The sequence below is a fragment of the Hippopotamus amphibius genome, chromosome 10 (assembly GCF_030028045.1).
Source record: "Hippopotamus amphibius kiboko isolate mHipAmp2 chromosome 10, mHipAmp2.hap2, whole genome shotgun sequence".
NCBI classification, from domain to species: Eukaryota; Metazoa; Chordata; class Mammalia; order Artiodactyla; family Hippopotamidae; genus Hippopotamus; species Hippopotamus amphibius.
The window spans coordinates 58,855,878-58,876,760 of record NC_080195.1 but is presented as its reverse complement, the minus strand read 5'-3'; the positions used below and the strand labels follow the sequence as shown (position 1 = coordinate 58,876,760).

General features: G+C 38.2%; 1 protein-coding gene across 1 annotated transcript in view; it reads right to left on the bottom strand.

The window, feature by feature from the left end:
- Positions 1-713: 713 nt before the first annotated feature.
- ATG3 (autophagy related 3) overlaps positions 714-20,883 on the bottom strand; it is a 49,430-nt gene continuing 29,260 nt past the window's right edge. Inside the window, exon 12 of the mRNA XM_057696339.1 lies at positions 714-947. Coding sequence (XP_057552322.1) covers positions 899-947 — 49 coding nt within the window. The 3' untranslated portion in view covers positions 714-898. The remainder of the gene's footprint in view (positions 948-20,883) is intronic.

The following is a 20,883-nucleotide window of genomic DNA, read 5'->3' as shown; positions in this document are numbered from 1 at the left end:
CATCCTACGATGCATAGGGTAGACCTCGAATAAAGAATTATCCAGCCCCGAATGTCAACAGTACCAAGGCTGAGAAACCCTGGTGTAGAGTGAGCCAATCTATAGTATCTGCCTTAAAATTCCACCACAGAATCACAGTCCCTGGTGACCATGGAGGCCCTAGGTGTCACTTTTGGAGACTCACAACACAGAGTCTTACTCTAAGTACTGAAGAAGCACACAATGAACACATCCAAAGAAGCAGGGAAAAGGCAGGGACCATGTTTTGTCACCACTTGAGTCTCAGATTTCCACCAACTTCCCAAGGCCCCTCCATCCCTGCACCTTGGAAATGATAAAGATTTCTAATAAATATAGAACTCTCTTCTTCAATCCAAACTTGAAGAATTTAAACAAGTACCTACATCAGTCTCTCACCAAAACCATCTCAAGCTCTATTTTAGATTTCGTTTTCCCAAAAGCAAATCCCAATTCAAGGACTTGAGTGTAAGCAGTTTTTTTGGAGGTGTTTCCAACACAGTATGGGAGTGAAAAAGTTAGAAATGGGAAGGAAGAAAATAAGTGGTTTGTTTTCTAGAAAATTACCACTGTAGATAAGGCACTTAATCCCCACCTTCAGGAATTGTGAAAGACAACACAAAACATATGCCTCAGAGTCATCCCACTCAAGGACTGAGGAAGCTGGCACATTTAACCATTTTATTAGTAACCAATTGCCACAAACATGGTGGCTTAAAAGAACACACTTTGTTATCTTACAGTTTTGGAGGTCAAAAGCCCAAAATCAAGGTGACAGCAGGGCTGTATCTGGAAGCTCTAGGGGAAGAATTCATTTCCTTGCCTTTTCACCTCTGAGAGGCCACCTGCCCTCCTTGGCTGGTGACCCCTTCCTCCATCTTCAAAGCCAGCAGCATAGCATCTTCAAACTTCCCTGGAATTTTGACTTTCTGCTTCCATTTTTAAGGACTTATGCGATAAGACTGGGCCCAACCAAATAATCCAGAATAATCTCCCATCTCAAGATCAGTGATTTCATCTCATCTGCAGAATAAATTGTGCTCTGTAAGGTAACAAATTTGTAGATTGGGGGGATTAGGATGTGGACCTCTTTGAGCGGGTTTTTTTTTTTTTTTGTCTACTACATACATTTATTCTCATCAGTCATTACTTGAAGACTACTCTCAAGAAGGGTATTAGCACGTCTAGCCTGCTACTGGGGTGAATGAAGCAGGCTCTGGTGGCTAGGGAAAGCCCCGTAAGCAAAGAAGAGCAGGTGTCAGCAAAATGCACCAAAGTGGTGAGGGCTCGGACACCACCCGATGAGGTTCTTCCTAAATATAAGCCAATAATAGAAAACATGGTCAGTCCTTTTATTAGTTTTTGTTTTGGTTTAAGAGAGGAAGGAAGGGAGGGAGGGAGAGAAGATAAAAATCATAGGCTATGTAAAGATATTGTTTCAATGTAAGAAAATGTTCATAGAAAGATAGAGGAGGGACACAAAGTTCAAAAAGCAAGCCACCATTTTTTTAACACTCTTTTTTAAAAAAGGAAGACAACTTTGAAAAATCAAAGGGACTGCCTCCCTTTGAAAGAAATTTATTAAAAGAAACAGAATAAATTTTAGAAAGTTTTATGTTTTCAACATAATTCAAGTATTCATCGTTTCTTTTGGGAAGATGGGGGTGGTGGCAGCATGGTTTTGGAATCTTTCCAAATTTCTACATCGAAACAAACAGAGCAACTATATAGCAAAACCAAAAACACCTAACATTTACAAAAAAACCCAAAGCAACAAACCAAAAAAACCCAGGTAACAAACTGCTCCACACACCACAAATAAGGACAAACTACGCACAGGCATACATCTGCATAGCATAAGCTCTGTGCAGGAGGAAGCAGAGGGGTGCTATGGGGCATGACAGACCTGAGAACAGTAGGACCCCAAAATAGCCAAGGAACTCACTGGGGCATACGGTTGGCCGAGTGAAACTGGAAGGGTGTGCCCACTCCGTTAGCAGGTAATCACAAGAGCCTGCTGTCAGAGGGCTGGAGAAGCATAGTCTCTGTGAACTTTCAAAACTTAGCCACATGGCTCTGTCCCAGGACAGGGCCCCACACTAAGCAGTGACTACTAGGAGTGGCATCAGGGTAGGTGACAGAGGTGCTAAAGGTGAAGAGAAGAAAGGGGTCATATGAAGGTGGGGGAGGAAAACAGAGTTCAAAGAGTGAGCCACAATATTTCTGAACTCTATAAAAGGAAAGCAAAAAACAGACAACAGAGCTCTCTGCAGTTAGAAAAGCTACCCTGAATCATCAGTCCTTCTAAAAATTTGGAAAAACTAATTAAGAAACAGGAAAGTATCGAGGTCAAATCCCATAGAAAGTTATTATAAGAAGAGAGAATAAAGAACAGAATAACTTCCCTACCAACAAGGAAAGCATGCCAGAAAGATGTGTTCACAGAACAGATGTAAAAAGAACTAAAGGAAATTAAATAATACAAGACATGAAAGAACAACATAATTTCGATCAGAAAAACTCAAAATGAGACGACAATTCAGAAAAGAATTAGAAATAAAAGAAATTTATTTTAGAAACAAAGACTGAACAAGAAGGAACACAAGGGTGAATGAGCACAACAGATAATGATTTAATAAAATAGAAGGTGAAAATTATACAAGTTTTTAAATTCAAAAGAAATGAATAGGTAAAAAAGGATTTGAGAGAAAGTAACAGTATTGAAAGTAGGTCAAAAAAGATCCACTATACAGTTAATATAAATTTCTGGTGGAGAAAAATCAGAGCAAGAGAAAATCTAAAAAATATCATTTAAAAAATTTTCTGGGGACTTCCCTGGTGGCGTAGTGGATAAGACTCCTCGCTCCCAGTCCAGGGGGCCAGGGTTCAATCCCTGGTCAGGGAACTAGATCCCACATGCCTGCCGCAACTAAGAGTTTGCAGGCCACAACTAAGGAGCCAGTGAGCCACCAAAAAAAAAAAAAAAAAAAAAGTTTCTGAAATAAAAAATAGTTATTCTAAGACTATTATGTGTGTAATATGGGATAAAGTGAGCCAGTAAGTGTAGGATAATCTAATTCTTCCAATCCCTATGTCTCTGAGAATAAGAGTTTCTGTGACAAGAAGGAAATACAGGTGTAATATAGAGGTCCAAGACTCAGCAGCATTCCTAAATTTTAATTGGAAGTATAAAGTATTTTATCCTAAAATATGTATATACAAAAGCACAGAGCTAGGAGATAGATGGATAGAGAAAGAAAGAGAAAGAAAGAAAAAGAAAGAAAGGAAGGAAGGAAGGAAGGAAGGAAGGAAGGAAGGAAGGAAGGAAGAAAAGAAAGAAAGAAAGAAAGAAAGAAAGAAAGAAAGAAAGAAAGAAAGAAAGAAAGAAAGAAAGAAAGAAAGAAAGAAAGAAAGGACGAGGGAGGGAGGGAAGATGGAAGAAGGAAGAAAGAGAGAGAGGGAGGGAAGATCTTTCCAAGCTCTACCCACTGAAGAGGACTAGAAACAGTGACCAACCCAGTAGCAGTGAGCATTTCTAGCATCCTAATTATAGTCTTGACATAACATTTCCCACTTAAAAACAAACAAAACCAGCAACCAAAAACCAGGGCCTCTTGGAGAAATGGTTGATTCAGGACTTGGGGCAGGAAATGGACAAAATAAACCTGGAACATCTTGTCAAAAAAAGAGCAAGGAAGCTATGAAAGATTACTAGGGTTACACAAAAAGATTCAAAGCCAACTTGAAGAGACTCCTATCGGCCAAAGATGAGACAAATAAGCATAAAAATGGATAACGGCAATTTGTTAAAATCAATCAAATGTGAGGAACAAAGTGAGCAGGAAGAGAACAGACAGCATGCTCATTCTAGCAAGGCCAAGAGAGGAAGCTTAAAGTCAATTCAAGGGTTTTGTCTTCCACATTAGATTGGGCATAGTGATTACTGAATTATGACTCAGCTTGCAAAAATGATTCTTGGACAATCTGTTACTAAAGAAAGATCAGAACAGCCATGGGCTTGCTGGAACTTTACCCAACATAAGGGGAAGACTGCTGCTACTTAATAAAGTTTGAAGGAATGGTGAAAGATAAAAATAAAGTTATGTTTTGATTATAATCCATGTGTCATGTTAATTCAGCATACCAGTTACATGCATAAAATATATGAACGCCATCCCTATGGAGCAGATAATCTAGGAAAGATTTTACATGTATACAAATAACTACGTACCATGTTGCATAGTACATAGCTGTTGCATCATTGTACTATGATGCAAAACAGTACAAAATAAGTACCACAATGGAGGCACAATCAAAATTCTACAGTTCAGTAGAAAGAAATATCACGTCCGACAGTGCTGATAGAAAGTGAGGAGAGTAAGATCTGAGCTGGTCTTTAAAGGACGAGTGGCATTTAGTGGGCAGAGATGAGAGGGAGAACATGCTAGCCTGAGGGAATAGCTTGAACAGAAATGCAATATAGAAAATGTAAGGAGTGTCTTAAAACACAGTAGGAGATTCCACTTATCTGGAAGCAGAAGGTATGCGATGCAGGAGTGAGAGCAAGGCTGGAAAGATGGATTGGGACTAGGAAATTGGACAGGGCCTTTATCATTAAATATTTGGAATTTGGGCTTCCTAGGTGGCGCAGTGGTTAGGAATCTGCCTGTCAATGCAGAGGACACGGGTTCGATCCCTGCCCCAGGAAGATCCCACATGCCGCGGAGCAACAGGGCCAGTGCGCCACAACTATTGAGCCTGCACTTTAGAGTCCGTGAGCCACAACTATTGAGCCCATGTGCTGCAACTACTGAAGCCCCTGCACCTAGAGCCCGTGCTCTGCAACAAGAGAAGCCACAGCAATGAGGAGCCCACGCACCACAACGAAGAGTAGCCCCCGCTCTCTGCAACTAAAGAAAGCCCACGCACAGCAAAAAAGACCCAACACAGCCAATAAAATAAATTAATTAAAAAAAATTGGAATTTATCTTACAGTCAGTCATTGAAGGTTTTTAAATGGGAGAAAGTTCTACCACCTAAAACAGCTTTTTAGGATGCCTAAAGGATATGCTAAAAGAAGGGCATGTGGAAGCAGGGAGACCAGCAAGGAGGCCACGGCAGTCAAAGAACTGAACTACCATGGTGGCGGAGGAAGTGAAAAGAGAGAGAGGTGCCAGAAATATTCTGAAGGAAGAATCAAAATGGGTTTGTGATGAATGATGATGAATGATTAGATAGGGCATTGGGAAACTGGAAGGGAGTAAGGAAAACTGAAGGTCAGAGCTTGAGTGATTGGAAACAGCTGTGATTGGGTTGGGGCGGAGAGAATTTTGTGCTTTTATAAACTTGAAGCAAGTTGACTAGGAGGAACAGAACAATGGAAATGAGAGACTGGAGTCAGAGAGGGGGCTGAGGCAGGAAACAGTTTTGGGAGACAGGTCTATAAATTTGACCCTGAGAGAGTAAATGAGAACTCAAGGGAGTGCAGAGAAAGAAAAGAAGGGAATCAATGATGGGCCCTTGGGAAATACCCACGTTTGGTGTGGGCAGGAAACGCATGGAGAGCAGGATGGAGCAGGGCAGAAACCCAGCGCTGTTCTCCGGGGTATGCCAGTCTCCCAGTGCTTAGGCTGCCCCCAGACGTGGATTAAATCAACCTACCCACTCCGCCAGGTACTACCTGAGAGTAGGCATGCTTTAGAGCAGTGCTTTACAACATAACTGTGGTGAAAGACCAGTTTTCTTCCTTCCAATTTGTTGTCATCAATACTTTCGTAAAATCAATAAAAGTTAATTAATAGAAAAATGATCAAGTACTTGGATGTTATGGGAATGTCAAATTGCTGTAAAATTTTCCGTGGGCTTACTTTTGATTTCTGTACTTACATTGTGAGTACAAAATGAACACCAGCACACCTGAGTAGCACTAAGAGGAACTGAGTCACGATATTGATGCTATTTCAGGCTCTGTCATTAGGCAAGTCTTTTAATTTCACTGGGTTTACATCCCCTGGTTTGTAAAGTAAGGGAATTAAATTTGCCCTAAAGTCGAGAACGTATTGTCCTTAAATATTAGTTGACACTGAAAGCCCTGACTAAATTATCATTCTGCCCATATTCACTTCCTTGCCCAAGTGAGAAAGGTTTTCTTATCCTGGGAGCCTTCCCCACACTCTTTTCTAATATTGTGAAGTGTATGACTGTGTGTTGAGGCTGGAAGGCTAATCAGAAAAAAGCAAGCCTCTAGGAGGTTAGATGTTCTGAAAAACTATTCTGAGCTAATCTCTAATTATCTCTAATTGTAGCACATAGAAATCACAGGATATCTAAACCAAAACAGTAACCCTGAACCACAGATCCCAGCTTACACAACAGGATCCATGACCCAGTAGCTCAGGGTTCCAGGCTACCATCACCTTGCAAGATTTGAGTGTGTGCATTTCCACATCTGCCAGCTGACTTGACACAGTGCATGGCATTTATTATATCCTATTCATCTTACATGCTCCAAATGCCAAACATAATGTGAGGCATACAGTAGATGTTCAGTAACTCTTTCTCAAAGATATAAGTGAATGAGAAAGACTCATTTCCGTCAAAAGCCTTCCCTACCCCAGGCTAACACTACTAAGGTTTTCTTTATGCGGTGTCCCTGTAGCACTTTTTCTTTGAAGAAATTACCTGTTTCCTGCCATTTGCTATAGGAATTGTGATGCATATCTCTAGAAAATGCCTGTTTGGACTGAACTGTGTCCACCCTATTCCCCTGCCTTCCAAATTCATGTTAAAGCCCTAACCCCAGTGTGATTGTGTTTTGAGATAGGACCTATAATGAGGCAATAAAGATTAAGTGACGTCATAAGGAAGAGGCCTCAGTCTGATAGGGCTGGTGTCCTTATAAGAAGAGGAAGAGATTTCCTTCTCTCTCTCTCCTGCTGTCTCTGTGCACCACAGAGGAAAGGCCCTGTGTGGACACAGTGAGAAGGTGGCCCTCTGCAAGCCAAGAAGAGTCCTCACCAGAAACAGACTCTGCCAGCTTCTTGGTCATGGACAGTGAGAAACGAAATTTCTGTTGTTTAAGACACCCAGGCTGTGATATTTTGTTATGGCAGCCCAAGTACACTAATATAATGCCCTTCCTTAATTTCTCCCACGCAAACATCATAAAAAGTGACTGAGATTCCCCCACATAGAAAGCCTCTAACTCCTCTTTACCACAACCTGAGGGGATCGGGGGATTATGCTTTGGGACTTTATATTTCATACCCCAGCGTCATCACTAACACAGGCATAGCACCTCTTAGGGACAAGAGTATATTTATATACTGTGAGACAACCACCTATATTAATTAAATGGTTTTTAACCTTTTTGCAGTCACAGACTCCTTTGAAAACTGATAGGAGTTCTACAGTAGCACTGTCCACCTGAACTTTCTGAGACAGTGAAAATGTCCCATAATCTGCATTGTCCAATATGGAAGCTACTTAGTCAGAAATGAACTATTAAGCTTTTGAAATGTGGCTAGTGCAACTAAGGAACTGAATTTCTAATTTGTTTAATTCATTTAAATTTAAATAGCCATGTATGGCTAGTGGCTACCATATTGTACACCACAGCTCTTTAGTGTCTAGGCACTAAAAATGCATGTATATACTTACACTCAAAATTTTGCAAACCAGTGTTGCAGGGTCCAGTAACAGCCATTAACAGCAATACCTACTCAGGTCAGGTGACCTGTATTAAAAACAAAGACCAATACACGAATGATTTTTTTTTTTCAGTGTACAGTTGATGTGTAGTTAGTAATTAGAAGTACACAGAGCAGATAAAAAGCCCAATTTCTGTAGTGTAAAAAATATACTCAACTAGTACTTACTAGATTCTTAATATACATATCAAGCCCAACTCCTCTGGCTAATGAAAGATGTCTATGCACTCCTCCTATAACCACCCCAATTCCTGTGCCCTTGGGGAAACAGAATAAGTATTACAAAAACCATGGCTTTCAGAGTTTAATAAATCTGGGTTCAAATTCCAACCCCCTTACAAATAAAAGAAATAACAAAAAAAATTTTAAAAAGAAAAGAAATAACAAATTCCAACTCCCTTTATTTTAATCAGAATAGATTTTTTATACACTAACAAAAAACTCCCAAATCTCAGTGTTGAACAAAGTTTGCTTCCCACTTTTCAAGTATCTGCTTGGTGAAACTATAGGGCACCACTCCTCCAGTGGTAACTCAACAGTTCAGGCTTTCTCCATTCACAGTTTCATCATCAGAGTACAAGAGGAGAGGAGAGACTGAAGACTTCTGAGGGACCTTTTACTGCTACATCTCATATCTCATTGATAAGAACTATTACTCAGACACACTTAATTACAAGGGAGACAGGAAGTAAAATTTTCATGTCTAGGAAAGAAAAACATTACATTAAATTTTTTAAAGAAAGCTGGAGTAGCAATACTCATATCAGATAAAATAGACTTTAAAATAACAAGTGTTACAAGAGACAAGAAAGGACACTACATAAAGATCAAGGGATCAATCCAAGAAGAGGATATAACAATTATAAATATATATGCACCCAATATAGGAGCACCTAAATACATAAGGCAAATGCTAACAACTATGAAATAGGAAATCGACAGCAACACAATCATAGTGGGTGACTTTAACATCCCACTTATACCAATGGACAGATCATCCAGACAGAAAATTAATAAGGAAACACAAGCTTTAATAAGGAAACACAGCTAGACTTAATAGATATCTATAGGACAATACACCCAAAAACAGCAGATTACACGTTCTTCTCAAGTGCACTTGGAACATTCTCCAGGATAGACCACATTTTGGGTCACAAATCAAGCACTGGTAAATTTAAGAAAATTAAAATTGCATCAAGCATCTTTTCCGACCACAACGCTATGAGATTAGAAATCAATTATAGGAAAAAAAAACTGTAAAAAACACAAACACATGAAGGCTAAACAATACACTACTAAACAACCAAGACACCACTGAAGAAATCAAAGAGGAAATAAAAAAACACCTACAGACAAATGACAACAAAAACACAACGATCCAAAACCTAAGGGATGCAGCAAAAGCAGTTCTAAGAGGGAAGTTTATAGCAATACAATCCTACCTCAAGAAACAAGAAAAATCCCAAATAAACAATCTAACCTTACACCTAAAGGAACTAGAGAAAGAAGAACAAAAACCAAAGTTAGTAGAAGGAGAGAAATCATAAAGATCAGAGCAGAATAAATGAAATAGAAACACAGAAAACAATAGCAAAAATCAAGAAAACTAAAAGCTGGTTCTTTGAGAAGATAAATAAAATTGATAAACCTCTAGCAAGACTCATCAAGAAAAAGAGGGAGAGGACTCAAATCAATAAAATTAGAAATGAAACAGGAGAAGTTACAACAGACACCACAGAAATAAAAAGCACCATAAGAGACTACTACAGGCAACTATATGCAATAAAATGGACAACCTGGATGAAATGGACAGATTCTTAGAAAGGTATAACCTTCCAAGACTGACTTCCAAGAAACAGAAAATATGAACAGACCAATCACAAGTAATGAAATTGAAATTGTGATTAAAAATCTTTTAACAGCAAAAGTCCAGGACCAGATGGCTTCACAGGTGAATTTTAACAAACATTTAGAGAAGAGCTAATACCCATCCTTCTCAAACTCTTCCAAAAATTTTCAGAGGAAGGAACACTCCCAAACTCATTCTATGAGGTCAGCATCACCCTGATACCAAAACCAGACAAAGATACTACAAAAAAAGAAAATTAAAGACCAATATTAGTGATGAATTTAGATAAAAAAATCCTCAGCAAAATACTACCAAACAGAATCCAACAACACATTAAAAGGATCACACACCATGATCAAGTGGGGTTTATCCCAGGGATGCAAGGATTCTTCAATATACGCAAATCAATCAACGTGATACACCATATTAACAAACTGAAGAATAAAAACCATATGATCATCGCAATAAAGGCAGAAAAAGCTTTTGACAAAATTCAACACCCATTTATATAAAAACTCTCCAGAAGGTGGGCACAGAGGGAACCAACCTCAACATAATAAAGGCCATATATGACAAAGCAAACAGCATTCTCAATAGTGAAAAACTGGAAGCACTGCCTCTAAGATCAGGAACAAGACAAGGATGTCCACTCTCGCCACTACTATTCAACATACTTTTGGAAGTCCTTGCCACAGCAATTAGAGAAGAAAAATAAATAAAAGCAATCCAAATTGGAAAAGAAGTTCAACTGTCACTGTTCACAGATGACATGATACTATACATAGAAAATCCTAGAGATGCCACCAGAAAACTACTTGAGCTAATCAATGAATTTGGTAAATTTGCAGGATACAAAATTAACACACAGAAATCTCTTGCATTTCTATACACTAACAACGAAAGATCAGAAAGAGAAATTAAGGAAACAATCCCATTCACCGTTGCAACAAAAAAGAATAAAATACCTAGGAATAAACCTACCTAAGGAGGTAAAAGACCTGCACTCAGAAAACTACAAGACACTCATGAAAGAAATCAAAAACAACACAAACAGATGGAGAGATGTATCATGTTCTTGGATTGGAAGAATCAACATTGTGAAAATGACTATACTACCCAAAGCAATCTACAGATTCAATGCAATCCCTATTAAATTACCAATGGCATTTTTTCCAGAACTAGAACAAAAACTCCTAAAATTTTATGGAGACACAAAAATCCCCAAATAGCCAAAGCAATCTTGAGGGAAAAAAATGGAGCTGGAGGAATCATACTCCCTGACTTCAGACTATACTACAAAGCTACAGTAATCAAGACAATATGGTACTGGCACAAAAACAGAAGTATAGATCAATGGAAAAGGATAGAAAGCCCAGAGATAAACTATGGACAACTAATCTATGACAAAGGAGGCAAGGATATACAATGGAGAAAAGGCAGCCTCTTCAATAAGTGGTGCTGGGAAAACTGGACAGCTACATGTAAAAGAGTGAAATTAGAACACTCCCTAACACCACATACAAAAATAAACTCAAAATGGATTAAAGGCCTAAATGTAAGGCCAGACACTACAAAAATCCTAGAGGAAAACATAGAAAGAACACTCTTCGACATAAATCACAGCAAGATTTTTTTTGATCCACCTCCTTAGAGTCATGGAAATAAAAACAAAAATAAATAAGTGGGACCTATGAAACTTTAAAGCTTCTGCACAGCAAAGGAAATTATAAGCAAGACGAAAAGACAACCCTCAGAATGGGAGAAAATATTTGCAAACAAATCAACACACAAAGGATTAATCCCCAAAATATATAAACAGTTCATGCAGCTCAATATCAAAAAAACAAGCACCCCAATCAAAAAATGGGCAGAAAACCTAAATAGACATTTCTCCAAAGAAGACATACAAATGGCCAAGAGGCACATGAAAACTGCTCAACATCACTAATTATTAGATAAATGCAACTCAAAACTACAATGAGGTATCACTTCACACCGATTAGAATGGGCATCATCAGAAAATCTACAAACAGTAAATGCTGGAGAGGGTGTGGAGAAAATGGAATCTCTTGCACTGTTGGTAGGAATGTAAACTGATACAGCCACTACGTAGAACAGTATGGAGGTTCCTTGAAAAGTTAAAAATAAAGTTACCATATGACCCAGCAATCCCACTACTGGGCATATACCCAGAGAACACCATAATTCAAAAAGACACATGCACTCCAGTGTTCATTGTAGCACTATTTACAATAACCAGGACATGGAAGCAACCTAAATGTCCATCAACAGATGAATGGATAAAGAAGATGTGGTACATATATACAATGGACTATTACTTAGCCATAAAAAGGAACGAAATTGGGACATTTGTAGAGACATGGATGGACCTAGAGACTGTCATACAGAGTGAAGTGAGTCAGAAAGAGAAAAACAAATATCGTATATAAACACATATATGTGGAATATAGAAAAATGGTACAAGTCAACCAGTTTGCAAGGCAGAAATATAGACACAGATGTAGAGAACAAACATATGAACACCAAGTGGGGAAAGCGGGGGCGGTGGGAGGGATGAATTGGGAGACTGGAATTACCATATGCACATTACCAATAAGAAAAGAAATAGCAAATTGTACACTTTAAATATATGCAGTTTATTGTATGTCAATTTCAATTCTATTTCAATAAAAAGTTCTTAAAGAAAAAGAAAACATTACATTAATTTTTTTAATACATCTTTATTGGAGGATATATGCACTGAATATATGCCCAACAGTGGGATTGCTGGGTCATATGGTAGCTCTATTTTTAGTTTTTTAAAGGAATTTTCATATTGTTCTCCATAGTCCCTGTTATCAATTTGCATTCCCACCAACAGTTCATTCCCTTTTCTCCACATCCTGTAAAAGACCAAGATCTATCAATATACTCTCTACAGAGATTTGCTTTTAAAGATACAGGGACTTCCCTGGTGGTCCAGTGGTCAAGAATCCACCTTCCAATGCAGGGGACACGGGTTTGATCCATGATCCGGGAGCTAAGATTCCACATGTTGTGTGGCAACTAAGCCTGTGTGCCACAACTACAGAGCCCAAATGCTTTGGAGCCTGTGCACCACAACTACAGAACCCATGTGCTCTGGAGCCCACATGCCACAACTAGAGAGTCCGCATGCCACAACTAGAGAGAAGTGAGTATGTGGCGAAGAAGAGCCCGTGTGCTGCAATGAAAGATTCCTCGTGCTGCAACTAAGGCCCAATGGAGCCATAAATATTAAAAAGTAAATAAAAAATAATCATACATGTAGACTGAAAGTGAAGAAATGGAAAAAGATATTTCATACAAATGGTAATCAGAGGAAGCAGGGGTCACTATCAGACAGAATATACTTTAGGTCTAAATCTGTCTCTAGAGACAAAGAAGGTCATTATATAATAATAAAAGAATTAATTCAACTGGAAGATATAAAAATTATAAGTACATAATACACTCAACATCAGAGCATATAAAGCAAATACTGGGCTTCCCTGGAGGCACAGTGTTTAAGAATCTGTCTGCCAATGCAGGGGACACAGGTTCGAACCCTGGTCTGGGAAGATCCCACATGCCGGGGAGCAACTAAGCCTGTGTGCCACAACTACTGAGCCTGTGCTCTAGAGGCCGTGAGCCACAGCTATTGAGCCTGTGTGCCACAACTGCTGAAGCCCTTGCACCTACAGCCCGTGCTCTGCAAGAATAGGAGCCACCACAATGAGAAGCCCATGCACAGCGCCAAATAGTAGCCCCTGCTCTCCACAACTACAGAAAGCAACAAAGACTCAATGTGGCCAATAAATAAAAAATTAATTAATTTAAACAAATTAATTAATTTAAAAAGATTAAAAAAATAAAGCAAATACTGACAGATCTGAAGGCAGAAATTGACAGCAATATAATAACAGTAGGGGACTTCAATATCCTGCCTACAATAATGGATAGAACAGCGAACCAGAAAATCAATAAACAGCTGACTTGAACACTATAGATCAATGAGAGTTCATAAACAGGATTTTCTACACAACAACAAAAGAATACACATCCTTCTCAAGTGCATATGGAACACATTCCCCAGGAGAGATCATGTTAGGTCACAAAACAAGTCAACAAATTTAAGAAATCTGAAATCATTCCAAGTATGTTTTATAACCCTGAGAATAAAACTAGATCAATAACAGGCAAGGAAACTGGAAAATTCACAAATACATGGAAATTAAACAACACACTCTTGAACAAAGATTGGGTCAAAGATAAAATCAGAAGAAAAGTTTAAAAGTACCTCCAGACAAACAAAAATGAAAACACAGCACACCAAAAACTATGGGATGCAGAAAAAGCAATAAAAAAAAAGAAATCTTTTAGTGATAAATGGCTACATTAAGAAGAAGAGCACAAATAAACAACCTAACTTTACACCTCAAGGAACTAGAAAAAGAAGAACTAAGCCCAAATTTAACAAAAGGAAGGAAATAAAGATCAGAGCAGAAAAAAAAAAAAGAGAGAGAGACTAGAAGACACTAGCAAAGACCAAAGAAACTTTAGCTAGACTAACAAAAAAAAGAGAGAAGATATAGAATCTGAAATAAAAGAGACACTACTACTGATAACAGAAATACTAAGGATCACAGGAAACTACTATGAATGATTATATGCCAACAAATCAGATAAAATAGAAGAAATGGATGAATTACTTGAAACACACAAACTACCAACATTGAATCATGAAGAAACAAAATCTGAACAAAACAATGTGTAAGGTGATTGAAATAACCAAATCCTCCTAACAAAGAAAAATCCAGGACTGTCCAGTTTCAGTAGTGAATTCTACCAAACATTTAAAGAAGAATTAACACCAATCCTTCTCAAAGTCTTCCAAAAATTTGAAGAGGAAGGAACACTTCCAAACTTACTTTACAAGGCCAGCAATATCCTGATATCAAAACCAGACAAGAACACTACGAGAAAAGAATATTATAGGGCAATATTCCCAATAAACATAGATGCCAAAATCCTCAAAAAATATTAGCAAACCAATTTCAACAATACATTAAAGGAATCATACACCATGATCAAGTGGGATTTATTCTTGGATGTTTCAATATATGCAAATCAATAAATATGTTACACACATGTTAAATCACATTAACAAAAATGAAGGATAAAAATCACAATATACGCAGAAAAAGCATTTGATGAAATTCAACATCCTTCCATGATAAAAACTCTCAACAAATTAGGTACAGATAGAAGGTATCCAACATAATGAAAGCCATCTGTGGATAAGCCCACACCTAACATCATACTCAATGACAAAAAGATGAAAATATTTCCTCTAAGATTAGGAACAAGACAAGGATGCCCATTATCACCACTGATACAATTCAATAGCAAAAAAACAGAACAAAAACAAAAACACAACCCAGTTAAAAAATGAGCAAAGTACCTGAATGGATATTTTTCCAAAGAAGACATCCAAATTGCTAACAGGTACATGAAAAGATGCTCAACATCACTAAACATCAGGGAAATGCAAATCAAAGCCACAAAGAGGTATCATCTCACATCTGTTAGGATGGCTATTATCAAAAAGACCAGAGACAACAAATGATGGTGAAGATACAGAGAAAAGGAAACACTTGTACACTGTTGGGGAATGTAAACTGGTACAGCCACTATGGAAAACAGAATGGAGATTCCTCAATACATTAAATAAACTACCGTGTAATCCAGCAATTCCATTTCTTGGCATATATCCAAAGGAAATAAACTCATTGTCTCAAGGAGATATCTGTACTCCCATATTTGTTGCAGTATTATTCACAATAGCCAAGATTTTGAAACAACCCAAGTGCCCTTCGAAGGATGAATGGATAAAGAAAATGTGGTGTATGGGGATTGGAATTCTGGAGTCCACTGGTGTCTAACCCAGCAGAGGCCTCCTCCTTTTTGATCTCTACTTAGTGAATGAACAAATTTGGTCTCAGTAGTGATAGTTATAGCAGCAGCAGTATCAAGCGGAATAATAACAAATTTCTTTAGCATCTTCAAAATGTGCTCACTGTGGTTGTCATAGAGGCATGCCACTCAGATTTCCCTTCTGGAGAGAGCCTCCTGCAAGGAATGTAATAAGCTGATGGCTTTCAGCTGCCTCACCTTTGGGATCTGGGCACAGCAGTAGAACCAGGACATTCCTGGCAAATGGGTGCTTCTCTAATTGGCAATCTGCACTCCTGGATCCCCATTAATCTGAGACTTTCTTGGAGATGCACTGCAGGCTCTTTCTCTCCAAGTCTGCTTTCTTCTCTTTCTCCTTTCACAGGTGTCTCACCTGCATTGTGGTCTCTCCTTGACTACTGTTAATACATACACTGCAATATTACTGTCTAAAAAAAATAGGAAATCCTGTCATTTCCAACAACATGAATTAATTAGGAGATCATTTCACCAGGAATAAGAAGCCAGATAGAAGACAAATACCTCATTATCCTTTATATGTGGAATCTTAAAAAAAAAAAAAAAAAAGGCAAACTCATAGAAAGAAGAAGTAGAATGGTAGTTTCCAGGGCCCGGGAGAAAAGGGGAGAGGTTGGGGTGTATAAATTTCCAGTTATAAAACGAATAAGGTATGAGGATCTAAGTATAGCGTGGTGACGACAGTTGATGACACTGCATTGTGCAGCTTAAATTTAGGTGAGAAAATAAATCTTACGCATCTTCACCCAAAAAAAAAAAAAAAGGTAAATATGTGAGGTGATGGATGTGTTGTTTCAACTGAGAATCCTTTACAAATTATTCATATATCAAATCATCTCATATACTTTAAATACATTATAATTTTATCAATCATACATCAATAAAACAAAAAAAATTAACCCATTCCTCTCATTTTAGAAAGGTAGGTACGAAGGACAAGGGAAGATGTCAGGTGATTGAAACTGCAAATAACTGCAAGCAAACACTGGGTAAACTGGATGCCACATTGTTCTTCAATAAAGGAAGGGGTGAAGATCTCAAACATGAAGGAGGCTGACCAATATCATCCACCTCCCTCCCCCATTAAAATAAAAAAAAAGCCCAAGAGAAAATGGGAGAAGTAATTTTTGATACCTGCCATATGCAGAATGCTTAGATGTTTAGTCTTGTGCTGTTCCACTGCCCTCTGCTGGACGTGATCATTCTGGCCTCAAAACCAGACGTTCCAGAGTGGTAGCAATTGTTATCACTGCCATCACACTAGCAGCAGCATAAAGGTAAAGCACAGTGCTAAGTGCTTCAAAATGATCACCTCCTTCAACCCTCCAACAACTCTTATGGCTAGACTATGTTATCCTCTCTTTGTAGGTGAGGAATCTGGAGTTTCAGAATCAAGGTCACACAACTAAAGGGAACTGGGAGTTAAATACTGGTTCTAGAAACAGGTCTTAGTTCCTTCCTCTTCCCTAAATATAAACTTCCATGCTATCAGCTGTACTGGGAGATAAATCTGGAAAGGTATTAAATTACCTTTTGAGACCAGTTGATTCACCATTAACAATGGAATCACAAAAGTGACTTTTGTTTTAAAAACCTCCCCCAAAACATCTTCCTCTAATTTTTGCCTCTTAAGAAGCCCCAAAATTTATCAAAAAGGAAAAGTTTACTCAACTAAGAGCAAGAGTGTTTCTTAGGGTTTCTCAAAGTGTGATCCATGGGTCAGTCTCCCGCATTAACATCTTGTGAGTTGCTGATTCAACACACAGAATCCCAGGTGCCAGGATGTGCCATGGAAATAGAGGACAGGACGTGCTGCTGAGAGATGTGATGTGCATTAGCAGGCAAGGGGTGGACAGAGAGAAAGAGGATGACTCCAGGGGTTTTGGCTCAGCAACTGGGTGGGTGGTAGTGACGTCAACTGAGTGGGGAAAACTGGAAGAACTGAATGGGTTTTTATTGTTAGCAGTTGGGTTGTGGTAGTTGCTGTTTGGCAGTGAATATAAAATCACTGTTTTGGGTTAGATAAGTTCTATTTGAGATGTCAAACAGGATAACCAAATAAAAATGGAAAATAGAGGAAACTACAAAAGAAATAACTGATTTTTAAAATTTACAATGTTTAAGATCTATCCGTGTTGTTTCGTGTGTATCTATTACATATAGTTGCTGTATAGTACCTAGTATCCCTACCAATGATTAATCGTCAGATTGCTTCCAATGCCTGTCACCAAACAAAACAGCAATGAGCATCCTCCTATGTGTTCCCTGTAATATACTAATAAATATATATTTTGGTCTCTGTCCCCAGTTCCTGACACAGGGCTCCTAAAATCCTTTAAAAAAAATTTCTAAGTGATAAGAGCACTAAGAACATCTTTTGTTCTGGCAAGGTAATTCTGGGTGGGCTCTTGAATTGGGGCTCATAACCAGAAAGACCAAGCCATGATTAGAAGCTTACAATTTTCAGCCCCACCTCAGCATCCTCCAGAGAGGGAAGAAGGGCTAGAAACTGAGTTAATCATCAATCATGCCTATGTGAGGCATCCTCTATAAAAGGCTGGTGAACATCTACTGAGAGGGTGATGCACCCCAACTCCACAGCAACAGAAGCTTCTGCACCCAGGACCTTTCCAGACCTCACCCTTCATCTAGCTGTTCATCTGTACCCTTCATCATATCCTTTAATTTTTTTAACATTCATTTTTATTTATTTATTGGCTGCATTGGGTCTTCGTTGTTGTGCACGGGCTTTCTCTAGTTGTGAGCGAGGGCACCTCTTCATTGCAGCGCATGGGCATTGTGGTGGTTTCTGCATTGTGGTGGTTTCTCTTGCTGCGGAGCACAAGGCTCTAGGCACATGGGCTTCAGTAGTTGTGGCATGAGGGCTCAGTAGGTGTGGCTTGTGGGCTCTAGAGCACAGGCTCAGTAGTTGTGGTGCATGGGCTTAGTTGCTCCACATCATGTGGGATAGTCCCAGTCCAGGGATTGAACCCATGTCCCCTGCACTGGCAGGCAAATTCTTAATAACTGTGCCACCAGGGAAGTGCCCATCATATCCTTTAATAACTGATAAATGTTAAGTGTTTCCCTGTTAGCCACTTCAGCAAAATAATTGATTCTAAGGAGACATACTTAATACGACCAGGTACTACTTACTAGATTCCTCTCTAACATGGCTGTACCACAAACGAAACCATCATCAAAATGAAAAGACAACCTACCAAACAGGAGAAAATATTTGCAAATGATATGACTGATAAGGGGTTAATTTCTAATATATACAAATATCCCATACAACTCAATATCAAAAAAATAAACAACCCAGTTTAAAAAGGAGTAGAGAAACTGAATAGACATTCTTCTGAAGAGGAATGCAGATGGCCAACAGGCACATGAAAACATGTTCAATACCACTAATCATCAGGGAAATGCAAACCAAAACCACAATGAAATATCACTTCACACCTGTCAGAATGGCTATCATCAAAAAGAACACAACAAATGCTGGCAAGGCTGTGGAGAAAAGGGAACTCTCCCACACTGTTGTGGGTATATAAACTGGTGTAGCCACTGTGGGAAACAGTATGGAGGTTTCCCAAAAAACTAAAGAGGATGTGGTATATATACACAATGGAATACTACTCAGCCATAAAAAAGAATGAAATTTTGTCATTTGCAATAACACAGATGGACCTGGAGGATATTATGCTAAATGAAATAAGTCAGAGAAAGACAAATACTATGTACGACTTACATGTGGAATTTAATTTTTTTTAATTTTTAAAAAGAATGAATATAATAAAACAACAGATATGGAGAACTAGGGGTTACCAGAAGAGAGAGGGAAGGGCAGAGGGGCAAGTAAGGGGTAGAGGATTCATACAAACTCCTATGTATGAAATAAATAAGCTACAGGGATATACTGTACAGCACAGGAAATATAGCCAATCTATTATAATAACTTTAATTAGAGTATAACCTATAAAAATACTGAATCACCATGTGGTATACCTGAAACTAATATAATATTGTAAATCAACTATACTTCAATAAAAAGAGGCAAGAACAAAAATAAAATGCAAACAGCTCAAAAAAATCTGTGGTTTTGTAGTATTGTATGAATGTTAATTTCTTAGTTTTGATAGATGTATCATGGTTATGTAAGATATTAACATTAAAGGAAGCCAGGTGAAGGGTGTATAGGGCTTGCAATTCTTCTGTAAATCTAATACTATTTCAAAATAAAAAGTTAGAAAAAAAAAAAGAAAAAACTATTACCATCTGCTACTACTTATGCAAACTGGATGTTTAAAAATGCCACGAAGCGAATATAAAAAATAAACTAGATGCAGCAAGACTTGTAAGATTGTTGTGTGTAATCTGAATCCCAATTCTAAACTCATTAAAACTTCATTGTTCATCAAACCAACCCCCATTTTCTTAATGAATGCTAGAAATCTGAACTCAAAAAAACACATTTATACCATTAACACGTCCACTTTTGTTTTATATATTAGGCATCCACATAAAGATTTCTACTGGGGAAAACAAAACAAAACAACTTCTGATTTATGCCATCTAGTGGTGATTGAGATAAATAAGACTGCTGGTTTAAAAAAAAAAAAAAAGATTTGAGAATATCTATACTGTAAACAAGACTTACCTGGGAGAAAAATGTTGCCAATGTGATAATATCTATTACTACATATTATTTAGAGGGAAGGTATTCAAAACCAGAGTATTTCGTAAGACCAGTTTGGAAGATTAATTTAAATTAAGCCAGAAGAGTAGTTTGCTGCCTGCATGAGCAAGCAGGCTATCTGATGTGTGTTAGAGGACGACACCCACTTTCATATCTCCCTATTATGCCATATCAACACCACCTTAATTAACTCTATCAAGTCATTATTTTCATTATGGAGATTTCCTTAAAACACAAAAATTGGGTTACAATTGGAAAAGGGGTAAAAATAAAGGGGCACTGAAGGTAAGGAGAGTATTCTCTAATGATGAGAAATAAAACAAGAAACCAAGAAACTCAGGTTCCTTAGAGGCAGGGTTAGCCACTCCCGGTAGCTGCAGGACGAGGGCGATGTAGAGGTTCCAAGAGAATGTAAAAGGAGTCCTCAAAGGGGCTGGGTTCAACTCCTTGGCTCTCAGTAAGTGTGCCTGAGTAGAAGACACTTACCCTTTCTGAACTCCCAGACCCAGATCTATAAACTGAAGTGATACAAGAAAAGGACCCCTTTAAATTCTAATATTCTATCAGGCAATCACTACAGGAAAAATATTCCT